This window comes from Macaca nemestrina, chromosome 9, assembly GCF_043159975.1.
Source record: "Macaca nemestrina isolate mMacNem1 chromosome 9, mMacNem.hap1, whole genome shotgun sequence".
In the NCBI taxonomy this organism is placed as follows: Eukaryota; Metazoa; Chordata; class Mammalia; order Primates; family Cercopithecidae; genus Macaca; species Macaca nemestrina.
In genome coordinates this window covers 30,557,644-30,579,625 of record NC_092133.1, presented here as the reverse complement: position 1 = coordinate 30,579,625, position 21,982 = coordinate 30,557,644, and the positions used below count along the sequence as shown (strand labels likewise).

Genomic DNA, 21,982 nt, shown 5'->3' with positions numbered 1-21,982 from the left:
ACAAAACAAGGGTATTGAATATTATTGTGTATTATTTACTTTTCTGGCACCCTGAGTCTGGAATGCAAGCCAAGTCTGATCCTAAAATGTTAAGTCGAAAGACAAACAGAAAAATAAGTCTACTGGTCTTAGTTTATTTTCTCTAGCACATTTCAGGCTAACATAATAGAAACTGAATGCAGCTGGGAAATGGTGTTTAAAATTAAACTATGGGTAGTGAAACAGACTGAATAAAGGATATAAAAACAAACCAGAGTGGCCTCACCTTGCTTCCAAGTACCCATTTTAGCTGAGTCTACCTATACCTAACTACTAGGTTAGTCATTATCAAGATTCTAGTCATCATTATCAAGATGACTACAATCAACTGCACACTGCTAAAAATCTAACCAGATACCTAAATTTGGAATGGAAGGAAATTTTTAAATTTTGATTGTCAGTGGAAATCTGCCCTTAGTAAGCCAATATATACTCTATAAAGTTAAAAGAAACTACCTAGTCCAGTAAAATAACTGAGTTGAAGATACATAATCCATTAAGTATACTGACACTTTAAAGATATGCATTATGTTTAACTTTATAGGGAGTCATTTTCCCTAGAGACATTTAGGTTTTTGAAAACATGTCACTGGGCTCCTCCAATTCTTAGATTTTTGGGGTACTCAACCAAAGAGCACAAATGACCAGATGTAATGTCTAAAAGTCCTAAAAGCATTACAACACTACCAGCAGTCACAATGAAAACCAAAAATGCAACTCAACCACCCAAGAATAGTCATTTGCTTTTATGTTATAAGTATGATCAACATCAACATGCTCATCTATTTAGCTGTAGGTTACATAATGTTGGTTCTCTAGGCCTCTAACTAGAAAAGGTGATAACGCACATTTTTCTCTGAGAAAATTTTAAGTGAGATCTTTCCAATTATCATATAAACAAATGCCCGAGGACTTTTTTCATTTTCCAAAACTATATGAAAATCCTACACATTAAATAGACACAGGCAAAAATTCTATCTCTAACCTAAGAGATCACAAATGACCTAAAAAAGATATTTTCATATCTTTCTACATTTTCAAAGCAAATTTCCTAAAATGGCCTTATTTTTAATTTACTTAAAACAGCTAGATATCATGGTAATACTTCTAGTAATACAAAGTAAAACACACTCCCAAATGACTAGATGTGTAAATAAGTAAAATAAGTGGACTTTGAGCGACTGTCAATTTCAGTTTATTGCAAGCAAATGCAAAATTAAATGGTAATTAAGAGTTATTTGTTTTAAAAATATTAAGATTAGAAGAATATTTTTAAATAAAATGAAAAAAATACCTAATTCAAAAATATCCTGAGAATCTGTATACTTACAAAGATCTTGTATTTTCAGTACTGTTTTCAATTTAAGACAGAAAAATTGAAAATTATTGAGATAACTTTTAAAAATCATCTTTAACCGGCCAGGCGAGGTGGCTCAAGCCTGTAATCCCAGCACTTTGGGAGGCCGAGACGGGCGGATCACGAGGTCAGGAGATCGAGACCATCCTGGCTAACACAGTGAAACCCCGTCTCTACTAAAAATACAAAAACTTAGCCAGGCGAGGTGGCGGCGCCTGTAGTCCCAGCTACTCGGGAGGCTGAGGCAGGAGAATGGCGTGAACCCGGGAGGCGGAGCTTGCAGTGAGCTGAGATCTGGCCACTGCATTCCAGCCTGGGTGACAGAGCGAGACCCCGTCTCAAAAAAAAAAAAAAAAAAATCATCTTTAACCAAAGGAGCTGCTTGTAATACAAATACAAAAACAGAAATAGCTAATATATATTTTTTTCCAAAAATAAACAGACCATAGCACTCAAATGCCTGTACTAAAGTTAGAGGAATTTAACAAACATTTGGATACCTACTGTGTACCAGGTACTAGAAGCTGAGAACAAAAAACAAAATAATGTATGATCCTGGGCCTTGAAGGAGCTCATAGCTCATGGTATATTACAGGGGATATACACTTAGATATTTATAATAAGTTTTAGGAGATCAATAAGACTAATCAAATGACTAAGAAAGTATAGAGGGACAAAAAGGGGGCCAATCAATCCAGCCCAGGAAGTCTTCTTAAAAACTATGCATGATTTATGTATGATTTATTCAGGCTTATACAGATAACTCATTTTTATAACCAATTTCTCAAGGTACTATAAAGTTTACCTGACAACTCTCTGAAATTCAGATTCAGCTAATACATTACAAACATCTATGTCAAGACTAGGCAAGTGAATTAATGTGTGAAGTGGGATACATGAGGGTGTACATCTTGTCTAGAGAAGAAAGTGGCTACTCAAGTGTAGTTGACTTCCCTGTGGGAATGGGAGCCAAATGTTCCCAATTGTGTGGTAACAGCCAACCTAGACTTTTACCTGTAATCTCTCAATTGTGTAATACTGACCCAATTAGGCCGGCATGGTGGCTCACGCCTGTAATCCCAGCACTTTGGGAGGCCGAGGCAAGTGGATCACGAGGTAAGGAGTTCGAGACCAGCCTGGCCAATGTGGTGAAACCCTGTCTCTACTAAAAAATACAAATTAGCTGGGTGTGGTGGCACACACCTGTCCTGGTGGCATGTGCCTGAATCACTGGAACCCAGAAGGCAGAGGTTGCAGTGAGCTGAGATCGCACCACTGCACTCCAGCCGGGGTGACAGAGTAAGACTCTGTCTCAAAAATAAATAAATAAATAAATAAATAAAAATAAAAATACCGACCCAATTAAACAAACAAAAACTCTTTCAGCCAAACTATGGTCTGTGGTCTAAGTTGGGTCCATGGGCCAACAGTGTGCACCCCCAGCCTATACTTTAGGTCATATACTTCCACATACATTATCTATCCTATTTAATTGAAATGTTTGACTATCTTCTTCAAAGAGTCTTAAGGAAATAAACAGACCCCTTTAGGTACTTAATGAATTGGAAATCTAGATGGAAATAAATTCATTCTTTAATAACAAAGTATTCTGGGTAATGTCAGTCTATTCATCCCGAGGAAAAAACTGAGGAAGTGGATTAAAAACAGAAAATAAAAGAACCTCTATGTGGTCACTTGATGTGGACCCCTATAATCGTCTGAATCTGATTTCTTCACTTGATTATCAAAACAGAACAAATGTTCCCAGTGACAGAATCACAACGTCCTCATGATCTGCTTAGGTATTAGTGATCTAGTTCAGGTAATACTGAACCCACTACAGTATTAGTGTCTTATTCATAAGGTTTAACCTAAATCTTTGCTACACAACTTGATTCCATTATCATTTGTCCTTTCCTCATTGGCCATTATCTGCATGATAAAACAAACATCCAGAGAATGTGTAAGCAGAAAGGAGATAATGAATCAAAGGTAGCTATTATGTTATTACTATGTTGAAAACAAGTTTAGTCATGTTGAAAATAGCCTTTGGCCAGGCGCGGTGGCTCACGCCTATAACCCCAGCACTTTGGGAGGCCGAGGCAGGTGGACTGCATGAGCTCAGGAGTTCAAGACCAGCCTGGGCAACACAGTGAAACCCCATCTCTACTAAAATACAAAAAAATCAGCCGGGCATGGCAGTGTGCATCTGTAGTCCCAGCTACTTAGAAGGCTGAGGAGGAGAACTGCTTGAACCCGGGAGGCGGCAGTTGCAATGAGTTGCGATTGTGCCACTGCACTCCAGCCTGAGTGACAGAGTAAGACTCTGTCTCCAAAAAAAAAAAAAAGAAAATAGCCTGGATGCTGGGAGTGAAAAAATCATCTTAATAACTTCACTGATGCCACTAATATTATTACATGGCATTCACACACAAAAAATATGGCCTACATTTGAATGCTTACATAATTGGCAATAAAAAGTAAAGATCATAAACACTAGTAATTGATTCTATCACTTACCATGTAATGGAGATGAAATGGGTTTTATTAAGCAATCTTTTACATTTCCTAATCTAGAAACAAACCAAGTGTTATTACAATTCAGAGAGATTAATTTCATATTAGTGAAAACTTTAACTGGGATACAGACTTGACATAAAAGGAATCAAAGCTTGGAAACTAAGGGAATCAAAGCTTGGAAACGAAGTATAGAATCATATATTAAAAAGCTATCTAAAAAGTAATATACACCTAAAATATGCCATATATTTCATATGTAATATATGTCTAAAAATAATAGTTTGAGGATGTTTATCTCAATGAATACAAAGGCTTTCATCTACAAGTAAGATAATGCACTGGAGTATTATTTTTAAATTATTTCCTAACATGGAGGGACCACCTCAAAAGCACTGCCTGACTGTAGAAATAGTACTTTATTTCCTGAGGAAGGTACTGTAAGAAATTCTGAAGTTTAAGAAAAAGTAGTAAAGCAGCTAAAATAACAAGGGCTATAATATCTCAAATGGAAATGAAAAGTCTAAAGGACCTTAACATTTAAATGCCTCTTTAAAAAAAAAAAAAAAAAACTTTATTGGTATTTTTTTAGTTTCTGCCACATTATTTTTAAATTTAATATTAAGGATATTTTTACTCATACACACAAAAGTAGAGGAAATATGTAATGAGCTGCTTTAAACACATCACACAGCTTTAACAACTTTTGCTATTTTGGATTCTTGTTTCATCCATCTTCCCTAATTTATTCTCACCAAACTTAATAAATTTTATCAAATCAGAAAGTTTTAAAATTGTTCTTTCATAAAACATTTTAAATAGCAGAAGTGTACACAAGTATTATGTATTGCACATACAGAATTATACTATATATACTATATATTATATATACTATAGTATATATAGTATATATGTTATACTATATATATACAGAACCATACTACGTTGTCAATATTACAGTCTGTGGGGAAAAGAAAGAGAGATCAGCCTGTTACTGTGTCTATATAGAAAGAAGCAGACATAAGAGACTCCATTTTGTTCTGTATTTGAGATGCTGTTAATCTGTGACCCTACCCCCAACCTTGTCCTTGCAAGAGACATGTGCTGTGGTGACTCAAGGTTTAATGGATTTTGGGCTGTGCAGGATATGTCTTTGTTAAACAAGTGCCTGAAGGCAGCTGGCTGGTTAAAAGTCATCACCATTCCCTTAATTTCAACTACCCAGGGACACATACACGGCCAAAGGTCCCAGGGACCTCTGCCTAGGAAAGCTAGGTATTGTCCAAGGTTTCTCCCCATGTGATAGGCTGAAACAATGCTGTTAAAAGGTTTATGGAGATGTTTGCATATGCATCTCAAGGCACAGCATTTTCCTTTAAACTTATTCATGTCACAGAGATTTTTGTTCATATGTCTTACTGCTGATTTCCTCCCTACAATGATCCTATTGTCCAGCCACTCCTTTATCTTTAAGATGGTAAAGGTAATTATCAATAAATACTAAGGGAACTCAGAGACCGGTGCCGGCGTGGGTCCTCTGAAAGCTGAGCGCCGGTCCCCTGGGCCCACTTTTTCTTTCTCTATACTTTGTCTCTGTGTCTCATTTCTTTTCTCAAGTCTCTCGTTCCACCTAATGAGAAACACCCACAGGTGTGGAGGGGCAGGCCACCCCTTCACAGTCTTAATGAGAAAACCTGTTCTACCAACAGCATTGTTCTTTTGGTAAGATAGTACTGGTTATTATTATCAGGTATTAATATTCTTAGGAAATCAGAGCAGGAGATAGGTGGTATATTGGGCTAAAGAAAATAAAACAGTGTAACCACTGAGAAAATTTTTAAATAAGGGATGACACCAAAAGTAGCTTAGTTTAAATAAAGCTTAGTTCAGTTAAAGAAACAAACTACAAATGACAAGTATTTTTACCTAACAATCAATGGATTTGCTCCAAATTAAGCTGTCTCTCTCTAAAAGACAATTATCTCAAAATAACAGAAACAAAAATGGAATTCTGAAATGAAAATAATCAAACTGTATTATGATATATGACTAATAATGTCTGTTTAAAAACAAACATAATAGAACTTACACATCGAAATGAGCCTTCACCCATTCAAAACAATCACTCCCAGGCTGGGTGTGATGGCTCACATCAACAGTCTTAGCACTTTTGGGGGCTGGGGTAGGAGGACTGCTTGAGCCCAGCAGTTCAAGATCCAACTCGGCAACATAGCAAGGCCCTGTCTCTACAAAAAATTTAAAAATTAGCCAGCCATGGTGGCATACACCTATAGTCCTTGCTATTCAGGAGTTTGAGGTAAGAGGATCACTTGAGCCAAGTAGTTCAAGGTTATAGTAAACTACAATTGTACCACTGTGCTGCAGCCTGGGTGACAGAGCAAGAACCTGTCTCAAAACAACAACAACAACAACAAACAATATGCAGAAGCAACTGTATTTATCCAGAAGCAATATGTATTTATTCTAGTATTGCAACCACTACTCAAAACATTGAGAATTCTTATTTTCAAATTACTTTTAGAGTCTACGGCACATTATTCTAGACATCCTCCCTGGTGGCACATGTTTGTTCCTCAACAGGTGATGAATTTAATTGGAGGTGAGGGTTATTTGGAGCAACTAACGAATAAATGGGGAAAACGAGCTGGGTTTAAAAAAAAGTATGACTATGTAAAACAATAAAGCAGGTTTTGAGTTTATAAGCTGGCTCTGAAAACAATTCCAAAAGAATTCCTAAAATGTCTAAGCAAGCAATATTGGAGTAAGTTTTCCTCAATAAGGTAACTATATGAAGGATAACAACTATTTGGAAGCATATTTTCTTATGTGCTTTATTTAAAAAAATTAGTCCTTTGCCCCATTTCATATGTGCTTAATTTTGCAAGTCACCTCAAATGCCTTTTGGAAAAAAAGTAAAGTATAAATCCTATATCACAGTAGTCTTTATAGTCTATTAATCGTTTATTGCTTCATAGTTAAAACTATAAAGAATGAACCTACCAGCTATGCAAATCTATTCACCATAGGCTTTGTCAACTTCAGTTTATGCTAATCAGAACGCTGATACAATTCAATGAATGTGGCATGAAATTATCACATTTCTTTTCCTTTTTTTTTTTTTTTTTGGATAGGTCTCATTCTGTAGCCCGGGCTGGAGTGCAGTAGCACAATCTCGGCTCAGTGCAACCTCCGCCTCCCAGGATCAAGCAATTCTCCCGCCTCAGCCTCCAGAGTAGCTTGGATTATAGACGTGCACCACGCTCAACTAATTTTTGCATTTTTTTTGTAGAGATGGACAAAATTATCACATTTCATCATCACAAATCTCCTTTAGAGGTTGGGTCCTCATAATATATTGTGATTAGATTTCTACTTTGTTTAGTTTTATGAATGTTTTCTAATTTCTTTTTATTAATAATTTTATTAACCACAGTTATCTTTTTTTTTTAAGGGATCATCTCTTTTTGGACAGGGATTTTTTTTTTTTTCTTTTTATCTGTTACCCTAGTTTCTCCGTTTAAATACTCAGCTTATTCTCTTACTCTACCCTGTTTGTGGGGAAGGGCAAAAGTCCAAAAACTCTTAAGAAAAAAGATCACTAAGGGAGATCATTAATGCATTCTTAAGTCAAACTACACCTATTTTTCTGTTCTTTAATCTTCAGTTGTATGCTTTTGATCCATTCACAAACCGATAAATCTCTTAAGAATAAGTCAGAGGGCCTGGCGTGGTGGCTCATGCCTGTAATCCCAGCACTTTGGGAAGCCGAGATGGGTGGATCACCTGAGGTCGGGAGTTCGAGACCAGCCTGACCAACATGGAGAAACCCCATCTCTACTAAAAATACAAAATTAGCCGGGCATGGTGACACATGCCTGTAATCTCAGCTATTCAGAAGGCTGAGGCAGGAGAATCGTTTGAATCCAGGAGGCAGAGGTTGAGGTGAGCTGAGATTGCGCCACTGCACTTCAGCCTGGGCAACAAGAGCAAATTTTTGTCTCCAAAAAAAAAGTCAGAGGGTATATATAGGTTGGTAGGTTTCACTGACTTAGAAGCACTCATTCTCTCATACAAATATCTCTTGCACGTGTAATATGGAAGCCAGTAGGGTGAGGTAACGCGCATTTTCTAAGTTGTGAGGTGCATGCCCTGAGTATTATTTCATGAACTAGGACAATGAGAATTTATTTGGTCTTTTTGATAAAGGTTACCTTTCTTGGTTTGTACCAAAGACTTTTCAACAAATACATTCCTTAGAGACCACTCGTCACAGTAAGAACTTCAAATAGATGCAACTGGTTTACACACTATCCATAGTAAGTTCAACTCAGCTAATCTTCCATCTTAATTCATCACTATTATGAAGAGTTTCATCTTTCTTTAAGAAGAAATGCTAAAGCACAAACACTGACCTTTACCTTGTCATTGGTTTCATTAAACAAAAAAAGGCATGGCCAGTTGCAGTCTTACGCCTGTAATCCTAGCACTTTGGGAGGCTAAGACTGGTGGACTGCTTGAGTCCAGGAATTAGCGACCAGCCTGGGCAACATGGTGAAACCCCGTTTCTACAAAAAAATTTAAAAATTAGCCAGGCATGATGGCACAAGCCTGTAGTCCCAGCTACTTGGGAGGCTGAAATGGGAGAATCACTTGAGCCTGGGAGGTGGAGGTTGCAGTGAGCTGAGATCGCATCACTGCACTCCAGCCTGGATGACAGAGACCCTTTCTCAAAAAAAAAAAAAAAGAAAGAAAGAAAAGAAAAGAAGTAAACTCAAAATGGATCACAGACCTAAATATAGGAGTTAAAACTATAAAACTCTTAGAAGAAAACATGGCAGAAAATCTTCCTTATATTGGATTTGGGAATGATTTAACAGCTATGACAGCAAAAGCACCGGCAACAGTAGAAAAAAACAGATAAACCGGACTTCAAAATTAAAAACTTTTGTGCCTCAAAAGGCATGATCAAGAGAGGGAAAAGAAAACCCATAGAATGAGAGACAATATTTGCAAATCATGTATCTGATGAGGGATTAATATCCAGAATACATAAATATTAATATGCAGAATATGTAACTCCAGTTATTTAAAAAACCTAATTTAAAAAAACTGACATTTCTCCAAAGAAGTTATATAAATGACTAAATAAACACATGAAATGATGCTTAATATCACCAGCCATTAGAGAAACATTAAATCAAAACCATAATAAGATACCTTAACTTCACACCCAGTAGGATAAGTATTATCAAACAACAACAAGAAACCTGAAAATAAGTATTGCCAAGATGTGAAGAAATTGGAACTCTCATTCATGTATTGCTGGTGGGGATGTAAGATGTTACAGCCACTGTGGAAAACAGTTTGGCAGTTCTTCAAAAAGCTAAACATAGACTTACATTACGATCCAGCAATTCCATTCCTGGGTATATACCCAAAAGAACTGAAAGCAGGAAGCAGGAACTCAAACAGATGCTTAAACACCAATGTTCACAGCAGCCTATTCATAACAGCCAAAAGGTGGAGACAATCCCAACGTCCATCAGCAGATGAACAGATAAACAAAATGTGGTATATACCTACAATAGAATATTATTCAGTCTCAAAAGGTAATACATGCTATAACATGGACAAATTTGAAAAATATTATGCTAAAAGAAATAAGCCAGACATAAAACAAATATTGTACAATTTAACTTTTATGAAATATCTAGAATACACAAATTCATAGAGACAGAAAATAAATTAGAGGTTACTAGCGACTGAGGGGTGGAAGGAATGGGGAGTTATTGCTTAATGGGTATGGAGTTTCTGTTTGGGATGATGAAAAAGTTCTGGAAATGGATAGTGGTGAGCATTGTGCTTAGTGCCACTGAATGTGCTTAGTGCCACTGAATTGTATATTTGAAAATGGTTTAAAATGGTAATTTTATATTCTATACATTTTACCATAAATTTTTAAAATGCTGGACTTGAGATGTCTGTAGTGACAATACACCAATACTGCATAATATTTCTTACTTTAAATTGTTTTTCTCACCCATTTAAGCACCTCCAATGCCAGTAAGTTTGGTGAGGATATACAATTGCTGACAGAAACACGATGAGTGCCCTGGACTCTAGTCCAAGTAAACACACCATCCAAAACATGTTCACTTAAATGTCAAGTGACCTGAGTCCATTCCAATAACAATAAAACAAGATCAGAGTGCATCTACTATGTTCAAGAGGGCAGGGATCAAAGGTCCTGAGATGCCTCTGCTAGTAGCAAGATAATGCTCTGATTTACTGACACCATGAGCCACTTTGTCTTAATTTCTTCCCTGGTACTCTTAACAGCTTTATTCAGTCACCATTCCCACACTTTAGGTTTGTTAATGCCAAGTGCTTGGGTTTGGGATAACTCCCCAGAGGCTAATAATATGGCCTAGGCCGGGCGCGGTGGCTCAAGCCTGTAATCCCAGCACTTTGGGAGGGAGGCCGAGGTGGGCGGATCACAAGGTCAGGAGATCGAGACCACAGTGAAACCCCGTCTCTACTAAAAATACAAAAAATTAGCCGGGCGCGGTGGTGGGCGCCTGTAGTCCCAGCTACTCAGGAGGCTGAGGCAGGAGAATGGCGTGAACCCAGGAGGCGGAGCTTGCAGTGAGCCGAGATCGCGCCACTGCACTCCAGCCTGGGCAACAGCGTGAGACTCCGTCTCAAAAAAAAAAAAAAAAAAAAAAAAAAAAAAAAAAAAAAAAAATATGGCCTAGAAAGGAGGGGAGGGCAGAAAAATTCAAAAGAGAGGAACCTAAAATATATTTCCAATCCCCCTAAGATTTTTTAATAGAGAAAAAAATGCAATGTTTAATTTTAGAATTCTTGGTGGGGCATGATGGCTCAAGCCTATAATCCCAGCACTTTGGGAGGCTGAGGAGGGCAGATTACCTGAGGTCAGGAGTTCAAGACCAGCCTGGACCAGCCTGGCCAACCCCGTCTCTACTAAAAATACAAAAATTAGTCAGGCATGGTGGCGGACGCCTGTAATCCCAGCTACTTGGGAGACTGAGGTGTGAGAATCGCTTGAATCCGGAAGGAGGAGGTTGTAGTGAACTGAGATCACCGCACTGCACTCCTGCCTAGGTGACAGGGCAAGACTCTGTCTCAAAATAATAATAATAATAATTCTAACAACATTTCTAATACAGTACTTACATAGTAATCCTGAGACTTAATGAAGCTTTAAGATTACTTCTAAAAATTAAGCAAAAGAGAAACTATGTTTTAACTATGTGTTCTAAAGATAAAGATTACAATTCAACTGCAAAAGAAAGATGCAGTTTTGCCCTAGGCAGGGTTTTCATTTGGGGGGAAAAATTAAGGATGATCTCTTTTGTTTACAGGTTTTTCCCTCTTATCGATATCTCATCTAGAGTTATGGATAATTTCTGTTCTGAAAGCTGGGAGCAGCATGAGAAATAGAAACTGACCTGAGTTTAAATTCCAGTTATGAGTTTTAACAAATCAGTTGCTAGTTATTGACAGGGTTTAGGACATTTGAACCCAAAATATGGTACCTTGGCATTTAAGAAAACAGCAGAAGCAGGAAGGTCACTCTCACCACCCCACTTCTTCCCTAAAGCAAGTCATAAAATCTAGGAAGAATTGGCCTGGCGGCGGTGGCTCACGCCTGTAATCCTAGCACTTTGGGAGGCTGAGGCAGCCAGATCACGAGGTCAGGAGATCGAGACCATACTGGCTAACACGGTGAAACCACGTCTCAACTAAAAATACAATTAGCCGGCCATGGTGGCGGGCGCCTGTAGTCCCAGCTACTCAGGAGGCTGAGGCAGGAGAATGGCGTGAACCCGGAAGGCAGAGCTTGCAGTGAGCCGAGATGGCGCCACTGCACTCCAGCCTGGGCGAGAGCAAGATTCCGTCTCAAAAAAAAAAACCTAGGAAGAATTTTTCTCACCTTCCCCTAAAGCAGGTCATACTACTCTCATTTGAGAGGTGTCCTCCTTACACCAAGAGGAAAGGAACCTCCTTACCTCTGAAGACCTAGGGACGCAGCAAAGATTCTGAATGAACAGAGCTTACTAAATTCCTCCCAGTTTATTACCATTAGATCATACCCCCTTTTGTCCAATCATACTTCTCTACAACTATCCACTTCTTTATCAATCCTGTCACAGAAAATACACAGGTTTACTCATTTCTTCAGGTCTTAATTTCCTTATGAAGGCTCCCGTGTCCCAAAAAACTTACATTAAATTAATCTGTATGCTTTTCTCTCACTAATCTGTCTTTTGTTATAGCGGCTACAGCCATGAACTTAAGATGGGAAGGAAAGACATTTCTTTCCCCTACACTATATGTAGGTCATTTTATCTGTAGCCTTTTTGATTTTTTGACTTTTTGTTTGTTTGAGACAGGGTCTCACTCTACAGCCCAGGGTACAGGCGCAATCACAACTCACCAAAACCTCAAACTCCTTGGCTAATACCATCCTCCTCCCTCTGCTTCCCAAGTAGCTGGGACTACAGGCGTGCACTACTACACACAGCTAATCTTTTTTTTTTTTTTTTTTTTTTTTCCTCTAAGTTCCAGGGTACACATGCAGTATGTGCAGGTTTGTTACACAGGTAAACATGTGCCATGGTGGTTTGCTGTACCACACCCTGCTACTCTTTATTTATTTTGTAGAGATGAGGTCTCACTATGCTGCACAGATGGATCTTCAACTCCTGGGCCCAAGGGCTCTCCAACCTCCCAAAGCACTGGGATTACCCCTGTGAGCAATCATGCCTAGCCTCATTTTTGTACAATGTTGCTAGTAATCCCTACCTCAGCAGGCTGTGGTGAGGATTAAAAGGTACATTGTACATAAAGTACATTTTCTAGTACATGTTCAACAAATGTTCATTCTTATCCTCCTGAAAATTTCTCAGAGAAAAGAGAAGGAGTGGACACTAGCCATGGTATCCACTGATTCTGAAATGATAACAGAAATAAGGAGCTTATTGCTGGATTTACTGAAATGGCACAGAATCTATAGTGCTGGAGCTGGAGAAAAAACTGGAATGTACCTCCTTCTGGATTTCCAAGCACAAGATTCACAAAAGAGCCAAAAAACTCAAGCCTTCGTAATTGGGGTGGGGGGGGGGGGGTGGGAAGTCATTATGATTTCCCAAATGAGTCAAGTTAGAAATACTACATTTTCATAATCCTAAACCAAGAGTCACTCTATATTTCTGAAGGGCTTAAATACATATTAACAACTCATCCCCCCACTCCCTACTAGTATGTTGCTGTAGTCTTCCTTGGGGCTAAGACTTCTGGAAATTTAATAATTCTACATGTATAATTCTTTGTCTTAACTTCATGAAATTTACCACATTTAGTCTTTCGTGCAACTACAAAAGTTAACTATTTCTTTCTACCTTTCTTATTGTTTCAAAAAGGCAAGTAACTCTCCTTGCATCTATTAGAAGCATATTAATGACACCTCTGTCATAAAGAAATATGTTTTTAATTTAAAGAAGGACCTGTTGTCCAAAATCTATTTCCTTCAGCACACTGGTAAACATACTCATGGAAACATGCTCTGTTGCCAAAATACCCTGTCGTTAAGAGCTGCTCAGAAAAGAGCTTTAACTTTCTATTAAGTTCATGATCATTTGCAATACTTACACACACACAACAGAGCATTAAACATTCTACTGCCATCTACCAAGCATGCCAGGTTTTTCCGTAATATATAGAAGTGTAAATAAGGTTAATATTGGTATCTTTCTCCTTATTCCTTAGATTTTTTTCCCTTTCAGCTCAAGTTTCGGTGTATTAATACCTTGGTATCACCAGTCAAAGAGTACACTAGTCACTGCACTAGTCATTTTATGTACACTATTGCATTTAAACCTTAGCCAAAAGTGTAACCCTACCACATCCCCCCGCCTTTTAAAAAATTAAAAGAAGAAACTGAGACATAGCTTAACATGCTGGTGGTCAAGAGCTAGTACAAGGCAGAACTGGGATCCAACCCAGGTCTACCACACTCTGAGGTTTTTCCCTCCAACCACATAACCTCTAGAGTAAGGATAACAATAAGACTAGTTGGAATGTATGGGACTTATATTTAATATATAATATGTAATTTAATAATACAATAATTAAATTTAATGAAATTATATTTAATATAATTTAACAGAAAAGAGAATTACTCTGCCTTTCAAAAAAAATCAGTTTTTTTCATGAGGCATTTTATTTATAAATATGTATTATATCTCTAAAAAAAGAATCCTAGGATTTTCCCTCCTGTGCGTTTTCGTCTTGCTTCTTCATATGATATCAGCTGAGATCGTTAGTACAATGAAACCAAACTGGTGGGATGGAAGCAGATTATTCTACCATTTTTCTAGATCTTTGAGTTGCACATCAAATCTGGGGCTCATCTATCCCTCCACACTTGTTTAGCCTGCCTGTGAGGTTCACAACAATTTTCCCAGCTCTGTGATCATCAATGATTTCAAATTGCCAATGTAACCATGCTTCATCATCACAGTAAAAAAACCGGACAATAACTTTGGAGCACAGCCTCATAAGAACCTGGCATTTGCCTCTCTTTTCGGCATTGTTGATGCTCTTGAGGGCATCAGCCAAGTCATTCATGTGCACCATTGTGGCGGCGTGGAAAGATGATGGAAAGAAAAAAAAATGACTTCTTACACTCAGATTACTCTCACTTAACAGCTGCTGGCTAGCATTTTGTTTCTTGAAGAAACCACATTTTGCAGATTAGCAGTCTGTCAGATGCTGATCTGTAACCATGAGGAGGTAATGTTAAGGACTTTATGTCACTCATTTACTTGGAAAAGAATTTCTCATTTGAAGTCTCAGAACTAGATTTCTGGATTTAATATTATAAAACTAAGTAACAATACTAATAGAAATCACTAGTCTGTTCGTGCCTATTAGCCATTTGAAAAAAACAAGCACTGAACAGCCTGAAAAATACCAATTCTGTTTTCTGTTTTCACTCTATTGTCCACTGTTGGTAACAACAAATTCAGCAACACACTTTTAGCAGCTGTCTATTCAAATAAAACCAAAGAAACAAAATTCAGAAATAGTATAGATTAATCCCTTCATTTTGTGGAGAGGGCATAGTTTGATTAAAAACAACTTTCTTGGCCGGGCGCGGTGGCTCAAGCCTGTAATCCCAGCACTTTGGGAGGCCAAGACGGGCGGATCACGAGGTCAGGAGATCGAGACCATCCTGGCTAACATGGTGAAACCCCGTCTCTACTAAAAAATACAAAAAAACTAGCCGGGCGAAGTGGCGGGCGCCTGTAGTCCCAGCTACTTGGGAGGCTGAGGCAGGAGAATGGCGTAAACCCGGGAGGCGGAGCTTGCAGTGAGCTGAGATCCGGCCACTGCACTCCAGCTTCGGTGACAGAGCCAGACTCTGTCTCAAAAAAAAAAAAAAAAAAACAAAAACAAAAAAAAACAACAACAACTTTCTTGCTCTCTCCCAAGTCCAAAGACCTAATCTTAGATTGGCTTTCAAGATCTTTTTTAGCTTGTTTGGTCCTGGGGTTAGCCTGACCCATCTGTGTGGGTCACATAACCATAAAAAGGCTAAAAAGACTGTGTGCTCAAGTAAGGACCAGAAATGAAAACTCTGGTGTATAGAAAGTATATACATGAGAGCAACTTAATACAATGGGAAACTAGAGCACCCAACAGGTCTAATTAAGGGAGAAAGAAGCCTCAAAAAAAGGGAAAAGAAAAACACGTATCTGCAGAGGAAGTCAAAATGCAAAGGGCCAAATCCTGATACATATCATATGCAAAGAATGCCACTAAAGTAACTTGGTGTGAAAGAGGAATTGTAAATACGCTTGATGGGTACTTTTTATATAAAACATTGTTAGCCAGGTGTGGTGGCTCACATCTGTAATCTCAGCACTTTGGGAGGCCAAGGCAGACGAATCACAAAGTCAGGAGTTAGAGACCAGCCTGGCCAATATGGTGAAACCCCATCTCTACAAAAGATACAAAAATTAACAGGACATGGTGGTGTATGCCTGTAGTCCCAGCTACTCAGGAGACTGAGGCAGAAGAATCGCTTGAACCCGAAAGGCGGAGGTTGCAGTGAGCGGAGATCATGCCACTGCACTGCAGCTTTGGGGACAGAGTGAGACTCCGTCTAAAAAACTAACAAACAAACAAACAAACAAAACAAAACAAAAAAAAACAGTCCACTCTTGGCCAGTGGTAAAGCTAATACATATGGTTCAGTACTATCTAGATTCTAAACATGACTTTCATTTATAAACTCATCTGTACTCGGTAGACAAACTACAGTTGACTTGAATAATGTGGGTTTGAACTGCGCAGGTCCACTTATATGTGAATTTTTTATTTTTATTTTTTTGGAGACAAGGTCTTGATGTATCACCCAGGGGGAAGTGCAGTGCCATGACCACAGCTCACTGAAATCTCAAACTCCTGGGCTCAAGTGATCCTCCCATCTCAGTCTCCGGAATAGCTGGAACTACAGGCACACACCATGATGTCTGGCTAATTTCTGAAAAGTTTTTGTAGAGACTGGGTCTCATTAGGTTCCCTAGGCTAGTCTCAAACTCCTGGCTTCAAGCAATCCACCTGCCTTGGCCTCCCAAAATGTTGGGATTACAGACATGAGCCACTGTGCCCCGCCCTTCAGACTTTTTACAATAAAAGTGTGCCTACCTCTCCTGCCTCCTCTCCTGTATCCTCCACCTCCTTTGCCTCTGCTGCCCCTGAGACAGCAAGACCAACACCGTCTCTTCCTCTTCCTCCTCAACCTACTCAACATGAAGATAATGAGAATGAAGACCTTTATGATGACCCACTTCCACTTGATGAATAGTAAATGTATTTTCTCTTCCTTATGTTTTTCTTAACAATTTTTGTGGCTAATTTTTTGTAAAAATATAGTATATAATATATACAATATACAAAATATGTGTCAACTGACTGTTTATGTTATCAATAAGTATTTGGTCAAAAATAGGCTATTAGTAGTTAAATGTGGGAAGCGTTAAGGGTTTTCGATTGCATGGGAGTCAGTGCCTTTAACTCCTGTATTATTCAAGGGTCAACTGTAGTTAAAGCATAATTAATGTACATAATCTCATTAGAGAAATAAAGTGTTAATCTACAATAATACAAACATAAGGAGCTAAATACAAATACTGGCATTTTATGGGTAGCAGATTCAGGATTAATACTGATTTAGGTTCAAGACAACCAGGCAAAATTACTTGTGTCAATAAACAAGATTTTTACATATTTTGTTGCTGTTCTATATACAAATGTTAATCTTACATAGAAATCTTGCAAATAATACATAGCTGGCTTCAATTATGGGGATAATTGGTGACAAAGGAATCTTCTCTGAAAAATATTTTTGGTATTAGGTCAGCATTTAGATGAGATGAAGATAATGAAGCTCCCATCAGAATGGATTATGTTACTGAACACTATGTGACATACTTCATTGGGGGAATAAATGACTACCAAACTGTAAGCAAAATAAGAAACATTTTAATACAAGAAAGGCCATCAATTTCTCTTTTAACAAACTACTCTCAACTCTCAACAAACTCCCAACAACCAACTCTCCCACAGCCCCCAGTAACACCTTTACCAAAGGTCTGTATCATTAACTTTTGAAAAATTACAAGTTTAGAATTATTATATATACGGTTTAACATTCCTACAGTCCACATAGTATTTTTGCTTCAGTTACCCTCTTCCTCATTCATTAGTGACATCAAAGTTTTAAATAATTATTTACCACTAATTCTATCAACTCCAGCATTTAACATAAACAACAGGATTCTCAAAACATCATTATTCAAAGTAAATTTTCTTATCTACTCATAGAACCATGAAAAAGCTGAAAAATCAAAATAAAACCCCTCTGCCCAAAGAAGGTCTTCTGTGGCCATCTTCAGGAAGACCAAAAACACAGTTTCCTTATGAAAATATCTCAATTTGCCAAGATTAAATCCCACCCCTCATCCTTTCCAAAAAGAAGTCATATGTATTTCCCACATCTGAAAACAAGAAAAAAGAACTTTGAGGTAACCCTATGTAGCTGTTTCCTCAGAACAAATTTAGGCAAATTTACAGTGTGATAAGGATCATGAGCCAATAACCACCTCTCAATGAACACACCATTCCAAAACATGACTTTGAGATGTTATGTTTGACATGTGATGTCCTATGCAGACACTTCAGAAGCATCAATCCTAGGATCACTGTATTCTAAGAATTTCACTACATTCTAACTCTGAAAACTAGTAATCTATCTATGCTGTAAGGTAATTATATACCACTCAAAACACTGTTTGCCAGAATAGCCAATTCACAGATTATGCTAGACAGATAGTTTTACAGTTCATTCTATGGTCTCAATATTTGTGTCCTTCAAAGTTCATATGTTGAAATCTAATCATCAATATGATGGTGTCAGGAAGTGAGGCTTCTGGGAAGTGATTGGTGCCCTCTTTTACAAAGGCAGAGCACTTGTGAATGGGGTTACTGCCCTTATAAAAGAGGCCTAAGAGAGACCCCTTAGCACTTCCACCATGTGAGGACACAGCTAGAAGGTGCTTTCTATGAACCACAAAGCAGACAAACCCACATTGTGGAACACTCTACAAAATACCTAGCCAGTACTCTTTAAAAGTCTCAAAGCAAGACCAGGTGCAGTGGCTCACAGCACTTTGGGAGGCCAAGGCAGGTGGATCGCTTGAGCCCAGGAGTTCCAGGCCAGTCTGAGTGACATGGTGAAATTCTGTCACTACTGAAAAATAAAAAAGTTATCTGGGCATGGTGGCTTGCACCTGTATATCCAGCTACTTGGGAGGCTGAAAAGGGAGGATCACCTAAGCCTGGGAGGTTAAGGCTGCAGTGAACCATGATTGCACCACTGCACTCCAGCCTGGGCAACAGAGTGAGACACTGTCTCAAAAGAGAAAAAAAATTCTTATTTTTTAAAAAAGTGTTGGCCGGGCATGGTGGCTCATGCCTATAATCCCAGCACTTTGGGAGGCTGAGGCAGGTGGATCACCTGAGGTCAGGAGTTCGAGACCAGCCTGATCAACATGATGAAACCCTGTCTCTACTAAATATAAGAAATAAGCTGGGTGTGGTGATGCATGCCTGTAATCCCAGCTATTTGGGAGGCTGAGGCAGGAGAATTGCTTGAACCTGGGAGGTGGAGGTTGCAGTGAGCCGAGATTGTGCTACTGCACTCCATCCTGGGAAACAGGAGCCAAACTTCGTCTCAAAAAAAAAAAAAAAAGGCCGGGCGCGGTAGCTCACGCCTGTAATCCCAGCACTTTGGGAGGCCGAGACGGGCGGATCACAAGGTCAGGAGATCGAGACCACGGTGAAACCCCGTCTCTACTAAAAATACAAAAAATTAGCCGGGCGCGGTTGTGGGCGCCTGTAGTCCCAGCTACTCGGGAGGCTGAGGCAGGAGAATGGCGTGAACCCGGGAGGCGGAGCTTGCAGTGAGCCGAGATCGCGCCACTGCACTCCAGCCTGGGCGACAGAGCGAGACTCCGTCTCAAAAAAAAAAAAAAAAAAAAAAAAAAAGAAGTGTCAAAGCAATGAAAGAGAAGACTTAGGAACAATCACAGATTAGAAGAGACTAAGGAGATAAGACAACTAAATGCAATATGCGATTCCGCACTGGATCCTAGAATAAAAAGACGACATTAGTGGAAAAACTGATGAAAAATAAAGTCCGTAGTTCAACTAATAATACTGTACTAATGTTAATTTCTCAGTTTTTATAATTGTACTATGGTCAAGCAAGATGTTACCATAGGAGAGAGGAAAGAAGAACTCTCTAAATTATTTTTGTAGCTCTTCTGTAGGTCTAAAGTTTTTTTTTTTTTTTTTTTTGAGACAGAGTCTCGCTCTGTCACCCAGGCTGGAGTGCAGTGGCGCGATCTCGGCTCACTGCAAGCTCTGCCTCCCGGGTTCACGCCATTCTCCTGCCTCAGCCTCCCAAGGAGCTGGAACTACAGGTGCCCACCACCATGCCCGGCTAATTTTTTGTACTTTTTTTAGCGGAGACGGGGTTTCACCATGTTAGCCAAGATGGTCTCGATCTCCTGACTTCGTGATCTGCCCACCTCAGCCTCCCAAAGTGCTGGGATTACAGGCATGAGCCACCACGCCCAGCCGCAGTCTAAAGTAATTTTAAAATAATAAAAAAAAATTACGTCAAGAGTGAAAAAAAGAATGAACTACTTACTGGTAGACAACAATGTGAATGAATCACAAAAACATGCTGAGCAAAATAAGGCAGACAAAAAGGAGTACGTAATATATGATATGGCTTGGCTACGTCCCCACCCAAATCTCATCTTGAATTTCCACGTGTTGTGGGAGGGACCCAGTGGGAAGTAACTGAATCACAGGGGCGTGTCTTTCCTGTGCTGTTCTTGTGATAATGAATAACTCTCACAAGATCTAGATGATTTTAAAAAGGGGAATTTCCCTGCACAAGCTCTCTTCTCTTGTCTGCTGCCATGTGAGACATACCTTTCGCCTTTCACCTTCCACCTTGATTGTAGGGCCACCCCAGCCATGTGAAACTAAGTTCATTAACTTCTTTTTTTTTTTTTGTGGAGATGGAGTTTTGATCTTTTTACCCAGGCCGGAGTGCAGTGGCACGATCTCGGCTCACTGCAACCTCCACCTCCCGGGTTCAAGTGACTCTCCTGCCTCCCACGTAGCTGGGATTACAGGCGCACACCACCACACCCAGCTAATTTTGTATTTTTAGTAGAGACGGGGTTTCACCATGTTGGCCAGGCAGGTCTCGAACTCCTGACCTCAGGTGATCCACCCACTTGAGCCTCTCAAAGTGCTGGGATAAGCCACTGCACCTGGCCTAAACCTCTTTCTTTTGTAAACTGCCCCGTCTCAGGTATGTCTTTATCAGCAGCGTGAAAACAAACTACTACAGTAAATTGGTACCAGTAGAGTGGGGCATTGCTGAAAAGATACTCGAAAATGTGGAAGCAACTTTGGAACTGGGTAACACATAGATGTTAGAACAGTTTGGAGGGTTCAGAAGAAGACAGAACAATGTAGCAAAGTTTAGAACTTCCTAGAGACTTGTTGAATGGCTTTGACAAAAATGTTGATAGTGACATGGGCAATAAATTCTAGGCTGAGGAAGTCTCAGATAGAAATGAGGAACTTGTTGGGAGCTGGAGCAAAGGTAACTCTTTCTATATTTTAGCACAGAGACTGTGGTGGCGTTTTGCCCCTGCTCTAGAGATTTGTGGAACTTTGAACTTGAGAGAGATGCTTTAGGGTATCTGGTGGAAGAAATTTCTAAGCAGCAAAGCATTCAAGAGGTGACTTGGGTGCTGTTAAAGTCATTCAGTTTTATAAGGGAAGCAGAGCGTAAAAATTTGTAGCCTGATAATGCAACAGAAAAGAAAACTCATTTTCTGAGAAGAAATTCAAGCCCTGTATGGAAATCTGCATAAGTAACGAAGAGCCCAATGTTAATCACCAAGACAATGGGGAAAACGTCTCCAGGGCATGTCAGAGTTCTTCTTGGCAGCCCCTTCCATCACAGGCCAGGAGGCCTCAGAGGAAAAAGTGGTTTGATGGGCCAGGCCCAGGCTGTGTGCAGCCTAGCGACTTGGTGCCCTGAGTGCCAGCCGCTCTTGCCATGGCTGAAAGGGGCCAATGTAGAGCGGGGGCCATGGCTTCAGAGGTTACAGGCCTCAAGCCTTGGCACCTTCCATGAGGTGTTGAGCCTGCGAGTGCACAGAAGTCAACAAGTGCGGTTTAGGAACCTCCACCTATATTTCAGAGGATGTATGGAAATGCCTGGATGTCCAGGGAGAAGTTTACAGCCAGGGTGGGGCTCTCATGGAAAACCTCTGCTAGGGCAGTTAAGAAGGGAAATGTGGGGTCTGAGCCCCCACACAGGGTCCCTATTGGGGCACTGCCTAGTGGAGCTATGAGAAGAGG

At 39.5% G+C, this 21,982-nt stretch overlaps 1 protein-coding gene across 13 annotated transcripts in view; it reads right to left on the bottom strand.

Annotated features, from left to right (window-relative positions):
* LOC105478332 (5'-nucleotidase, cytosolic II) overlaps positions 1-21,982 on the bottom strand; it is a 196,915-nt gene that overhangs the window by 24,397 nt on the left and 150,536 nt on the right. The window contains exon 2 of one of the 13 annotated variants that reach the window (XM_071069198.1): positions 9,334-9,513. The exons of the other annotated variants lie outside the window; for them this stretch is intronic. Coding sequence (XP_070925299.1) covers positions 9,334-9,354 — 21 coding nt within the window. The 5' untranslated portion in view covers positions 9,355-9,513. The remainder of the gene's footprint in view (positions 1-9,333; positions 9,514-21,982) is intronic. 13 annotated transcript variants of the gene reach the window in all.